The following is a 6,076-nucleotide window of genomic DNA, read 5'->3' on the forward strand; positions in this document are numbered from 1 at the left end:
CCTCGGCCGGCGGCTGCGGCTCCATGGCACCCCGCGGCCTATGCTGCTCCGAAAGCCCCGCAGCGCCTCACAGCGAACAGCAGCTGCCTTCACGCTGCCGTAAACCGCTCCACGGCCACAAAGCGCGCTGCTGTCGTAAAATCAGATTCCCCGCTGTCGTAAAATCAGATCCTGCTGTAAATGGCGAGGCGGGCGTGGCGCCGCGCGAATAAATTAGCATAGATAATGAGAAGCCGATACGGAGGTATTGTGCAGCCCCGAAGACGCACAGACAGAGGCGACGAGAGCAGAATTGAGCTGGGTCTGTAGGCGGAGGCGGAAGGGCGCAAAAGAGAACGGGAGCAACGGCAGGAGGCCGCCTCGCCGTGACCTCCGGGTGAGGTGCGCGGCAGTACGGGCGGGCGCGGAGAACCGCTCTTTTGATCCTTCCGGTTCATAGCGAATGATGAATGGGAGTGGCACGCGGCTGCGTGACGTGTGCGCCCTCTGTTACGACGTGCACAGCCCCTTCTGAGCGCCGGAGGGTCGCGCTGACACATCAGCCATTGTAATTTTTAATTGCGGAAGTGCAAAAACGAAATTTACGTCCATTTTGGGTTCTGTTCGCGGTTGGGGTTCCCCGTTTTAGGGTATTTTGGGGCGCTTAAACGCTGCTATTGCACAGCCCTGGTGTTTTCCGCCCTACCCCAAATACTCGCCTTTCAGCCCGACTGACAAACATCCGTTTAATCTGTTTTATGCAAACCTGTACACTTCTCCCCCAAAAGTGGGGAGGCTGAGAGTCCGGAGGGCTGGGGTACAGAACGCTCTGAGCAGGGAGCAGCGCTCACAGCTGTGCCCCACGCTCCCCCCAGGCGGTCCCTGCAGAGCACATTGGGGTACAAACAAACACCCCCCGAAACAAAGCGACGCACCGTGAGCCAAATCCCGGCTCACAAACCCGAAATCCTTCAGGATTAAGCTTTCATTTTCCTGTGAAAACCAGCGGGGCCGCTCACACCATCTCATCCAGCAGAGTGCCGATGCTGGCGTGGGGTTGGGCTGGACCTGCCATGGGTTTGTTGCACATGGGGCACACGCAGCGCACCTCCAGCCACTTCACCAGGCACCTGTGGAGCAGAGACGTGGGAGGATGTAAATCCCCAGAAGGGAATCCCCCGCTGCCCACACCTGTACTCACTTTCGGTGGAAAGCGTGCTGGCATGGCAGCACCCCCAGCTCCTCCTTCACCTTGAAGTCCTCCAGACAGACGGCACAGGTCTGCTGCAGGGGGTGAGAAAGTGGTGAGGATGAGCAAGAATACATGGAACCCAAAGTGACGTCCATGCACAGCCCCTGCTAGAAATGCTGTGGCTGGGAAAGCCCTGCTGCTGGAATGCTTCTCCACGGGTATTCCCAGCCCCACGCTGTTCAAGGAAGGGCTTTCCTTCCTGATTTCCAACCCAGCACTGTCAATTCCAGCCTGGTGCTGGCACATCCCTGCCACCATACAACCCCAGGAGCCCCAGCTCTATGCGAGCCCAAAGGATGGAGCTGTGATGACTGCACCATACTCACCCCATGCACATTCAGCCTCCGGGCATCGCCTTTCAAAACCACCTGGGGAAGGAGACAGCAGATGAGTATCAGGAGCAGCTGGAACTGATCCAGTGGTAGGTTTCTATGAAGCAAGCATGGAGCTGGGAAAAGTCCAAGCTGGACAAAGAGTGTCCACGTGTCCTGCTCATCAACTACCTCAAATGGGGCTCCTGGCTCCTGTGGGACAGACCCAGCCCTTAAGCCTCATTGAAATGAGCCAGGCAGGGGCAGGTTATCACAGAATCACAGAATCGTAGGGGCTGGAAAGGACCTCCAGAGATCATCGAGTCCAACCTCCCTGCCAAAGCAGGTTCCCTACACCAGGTTGAGCTGGGCACCACAGCCACGTGCCCAACATGTTGGTGGATAAGCTGGGGACAAGAACCATCACGCCCTGCTATATCCCAACCAGCTGTTCCCACGTCCTACATCGACCCTATATCTCTAGGGACGTCTGTAGAAAACAGCCATCAGCCTTACCTCCTTGTACCCAAATCTCTCACTCTGTGCCTGGTGCCGCAGTTTGCTAGAGATGGGGAGAAAAAAAAGCACTGTGAGCTTTACAGCATCCCCGAGAGGAGCATCTGAACAGCATAGATACAGTTCCAGGATCCTCTCCAAGTCCCCCTCCCAAAGCCTCTCTCTTGCATAGCCAGGGGCTCTGCTCCACCTGCAGGAATCAGCAGCAGGCAGCGATAAGGGCCGACGGCCCCGATTGTTTGCCTTCGGAAGTCATTCGCAGCACAGGAAGTGCCCTATTTCCAGCACTCACCCACTGGTAGCTCCCAACCCCACCACGACCTTGGCCGAGACAGACAGAGGGGAGAGCTGCTTGCAAAGCAACCCAGCAAAGCACAGGGGGAATCAGACCGCTTGCAGCCTTCACTTCTCCCCCAAGCCAGGCACCGAGGTGTGCTCCCAGAGCCCCCAAATAGCTGAGGGTTGCAGTGGGGCTGAGGCATCCTGCAGTGAAGGACAGAGCAACTCGAGCTCACAGAAACGCCAGCTGCTGCTGCTGAGTTTAAAAATAGCTCTCCCTGAGCTGGGAGGGGAGTAGAAAGACATCCTTCTCCTGTGCAGCACTGCTCCTTCCCCTGCCCAACACAATGCGTTGCTCCGCGTGGTCCCCTGAAAAACAAGAGCCCCTTCCTGCGTTTCCTGCCCTGCTCTGCCACAGGGGACCAGGGGACTGAGCCTGGCCTCAATCCTTGGGGCAGAGCCTTGTGATGAGCAGCTCTTGTGCAATGGAACAAAGTGATGGGCACAGTGGTCCAGGCGCTGCAGATGCTCCTGGATGATAAGGCCCTATCAGAACAGCAATCAGTGCTGCAGGGTTCCGGCTCACCTGATGAAGTAGCAGCAGAAGATGAGGCTGAGCACGAAGACAAAGATGCCGGTGCCGAAAATGACCATGTAGATGTTGAGTGGCAGGTCCTGGAATGTGATGGGGGGCATCGTGCAGGGTTTACTGGCGTAAATCAGCCCCAGACTGCAGGAGCACCCTTTGGGGGGAGAGGAAAACTCCGTATTTAGATTAGAAAAAAGAGGAAGAAGAGGTGAAGAACAGAAGAAGATGAAACTTACCTTCTGCCATGCCATACAGGATATGCCAGACAGGGTAGGAGGTCACCCTGCAGACCCAGGAGATGTGTGGAGCTCCTGCTCACTCCCATCTGTCCTCTCCCAGTGCAGTCCCTAGAGCCTCCCATCCCCTAACAAAAGCCCTGACACTGTCTCCTGGGCTGGAAATCAGAGATCTCTGCAGGGGCAGTATCACTTCTTTTGCCAGCACTGACTGCTGCATCTCCACAGACACTGAGCTGCTCTCCAGCAGCACGATGTGCCCCAGGCAGATCTGTGCACTGCAAAGGATGGGAGGCATCCAGCTCAGGGATGTGCAGCAGGTGAGCACCTGGGCTGCAGGAAACGAGGTTTTCCTGCCTACAGAGGGCAGAGCCACTGCTGGCCTTTGCCTCCTGTAATTGCTTGACACAGCCTATGTGCCACTCATCTACGGAGCATGAAAGGGAGGATTTGTTTGTTGGCTGCTGTTCTCCCAGCATTCTGCTCTCCAGACCACCAGGTGCAGGAAAAGACAATAGGAAGGGTTTTTTTTTTTGTTGGGGATTTTTTTCCCTGCTGGAATTGATTGCAGGGGGAAAAGAAAAAAAAGTATTAAAAGAACTATCTCAGCTTTTAAAAAAACACCACGGAACAAGTAAATGAGGTAATGCTGTGTGCAGGGTGCTGGGGCACAGACTGCTCAGCAGTTCTGAGGGATGGAGGAAGGCTCAATTTGAAGGTGACCAAAAGGAGAACAGTTGTGGCAACAATCATGGTTCATGAGCATGCAGATAAAGCAGTGCTGCTTCCACGTGTGTTTCAAACCAAGAGCTGCTCCCAGGACATGTGAAAAGCTCCACTGCCGTAAGACCTATGGCACCAGGAGCAGCCCCAAAACAAACTAAGGGCTGGGAAGCTGAGTCCCATTTGGCCCTTCTTTTGATGGGAATGCAGGCAGAATGGCCTCAGCACAGGGCTGTCCCCACTCTTTGCCACTCACACAGGGATTGGCAGAGCAGTAACACGGATCAGGGGCACAGATGAGTTAGGAGAGGAGAAGCTGTGACTTACAGCCCCATACCGAAGGAAGCAGAGAGGAGCAGCTCTGACACGTCCCTGCCAGCCGCAACACAGCTGGCAAGGCTAATTTTAGACCCACCAGCTTAGCAAGGCTCATTCCTGCTAAAAAGGCGCTCAGGAATTCCCAAAGGCCAGAAGGGAGCACAGCTCTGGGCAGTGCCTGACCCGGCTAGGGAGCAGGATGAGTCCTGGAGCAGCAATCCCAGCAGTTCCAGCCAGACCCCCCGGTTCCTCCACCTCCTCCCAATGGAATTTATTAGCAGGGTGGGCGCTGATTTGGTGCTGGGATTAATTAGCACAGCCCTTTGCCTGACAAAGGCTTTTGTATTTTTAGCTCGAGAGGAACAGGGCAAATCTGGTTTTAATACAGCAAAGGCCCGATGGGCACCAAACCCAAACCAACTCATTCCACCAATGTAAGCCTCCTCAGGGCCAGTTCTGCACCTGAAGGCAAAGGCCTGGAAAGCAGCAGGCAGGAATGGTGACTCTGCCTGTGCAGTGCTTTGTGAGCTGGATGCAGGCATGGGGTTTGTGCTGAGCACAGCTTCTCCCTCACCCCCAATTCTTGTTCAATCAAACGAATGGAAAACTCAGCAGGTCATTAAATAAAACCATTCTTTCCACTCCCACACAAAAGCTACGAGCTTTGCATCACCAAAATTGAATGCAGCTTCCATATAATTTTTGCTGTGATGCTGCAATGGGCTTCCTGCAAAAGCCTGCCCTGTGCCAACAGCTCACAGCAGGGACAGTGCCCACCAAAGATCAGGGCTGGGGACCACCAAATCCCCCAGAGAACAGCTGAGCAATGGGAGGGAAAGCTGTGATGCCAAAGAGGAGCTGCAATTCCAGGCCAGCGCAGCACATACCTTCTGTTATGAAATGTGGAGCACAACTATTTGTGTTGAAAACTCAATTTCTTTGCTGGATATCACATTTATTTGCACCAGTGGCCCCAATTCTGCGACGGTCCTCAAAAGTATACAACAAAGCAATTTTGCTGGACACCACCGACTTAAATATTTGTGAGGTCAGGGCTTAAAGCCAAAACACACACGTCAGATGCTTAAGGCCAGTCCTAAACCCACGTCCTGGCCTTTACACAAGGGCAGGCTCTGTTCTCAGTGCTGCCCAAAGCCCAAACCGGGGAAAGCTGGGAGAGCTGCGGCCGCTCAGAGCCTCCCAAAGCAAACTCTGTGCCCGGGGCTGCTGCATTTGCTGCTGAGGAGCACGGCTGGCACACGGGCAGCCTGCCTGCCTGCAGGAGCACTGCTCACCCCAGCTGCACAGCACACGCAGGGCATTGCGTTACAGCAGAGGAAGCCACTGGTTGCATTATATTTAGCTTCAAAGGCTGTAACCCCTTCATAAATTAAAAGAACCCGGCCTTTGTTGCTGAGGCAGAGCTTTGATGGTGGAATTCCCAGCTCAGCTTCTCAGCTATTAGTCACAAAAATCAACCACTTCTAGTTTAAACACAACTCCCTCACATGTGCAAACAGTTCCATGTTTCTGTGAGTTTCTTTCAGCCAGGAGCAGAGCGAGGAGCCACGCCTGGGCTCCACTAACAGAAGATTATTCCACAGACACGTGGGAGAAGGGTTTGCATTCTGAGCAACAAGAGCAAAAGCGCTGCAAGTTCCACCGGCAGCGGGCTGGGAGCTCTAGAAGTGAAGCAGAAGCAAGACCGAGGTGACCCTAACCCTGACCCTGACCCGAGTCCACGGAGCTCCGGGAGGAGCCAGAAGGCACCGCCGGGGACGCGAAGCAGCCTGGAGTCACCCCAACCCCTCAGCCCCATCCCGGTTAGGGATGCAGCCCCAAACCCCGGCCCCGTTCTCACCGTGGCACCACT

At 54.9% G+C, this 6,076-nt stretch overlaps 1 protein-coding gene and 1 non-coding gene across 3 annotated transcripts; one reads left to right on the forward strand and one right to left on the reverse strand.

Moving 5' to 3' along the window:
* Nucleotides 1-422: 422 nt before the first annotated feature.
* Nucleotides 423-516, forward strand: LOC116217427. Its single transcript, XR_004161956.1, has one exon. It is a non-coding gene; the product is annotated as a small nucleolar RNA U13 (small nucleolar RNA).
* A 195-nt stretch (nucleotides 517-711) lies between these two features.
* RNF122 (ring finger protein 122) lies at nucleotides 712-3,672 on the reverse strand. Of its 2 annotated transcripts, none has more exons than XM_031556746.1 (6): nucleotides 3,163-3,672; nucleotides 2,924-3,080; nucleotides 2,059-2,104; nucleotides 1,558-1,599; nucleotides 1,181-1,260; nucleotides 712-1,109 (listed from the first exon to the last, which is right to left on the reverse strand). In XM_031556746.1, the coding sequence occupies exons 1-6, from the start codon at nucleotides 3,170-3,172 to the stop codon at nucleotides 995-997; spliced, it is 450 nt and encodes a 149-aa protein (XP_031412606.1). In that variant the 5' UTR covers nucleotides 3,173-3,672; the 3' UTR covers nucleotides 712-994. The 2 variants fall into 2 exon arrangements, with proteins under 2 accessions (XP_031412606.1, XP_019478171.1); XM_019622626.2 differs by having other exon boundaries at nucleotides 1,181-1,263; nucleotides 3,163-3,656.
* Nucleotides 3,673-6,076: the final 2,404 nt, after the last annotated feature.

The sequence above is a fragment of the Meleagris gallopavo genome, chromosome 24 (genome assembly GCF_000146605.3).
Source record: "Meleagris gallopavo isolate NT-WF06-2002-E0010 breed Aviagen turkey brand Nicholas breeding stock chromosome 24, Turkey_5.1, whole genome shotgun sequence".
Lineage (NCBI taxonomy): Eukaryota > Metazoa > Chordata > Aves > Galliformes > Phasianidae > Meleagris > Meleagris gallopavo.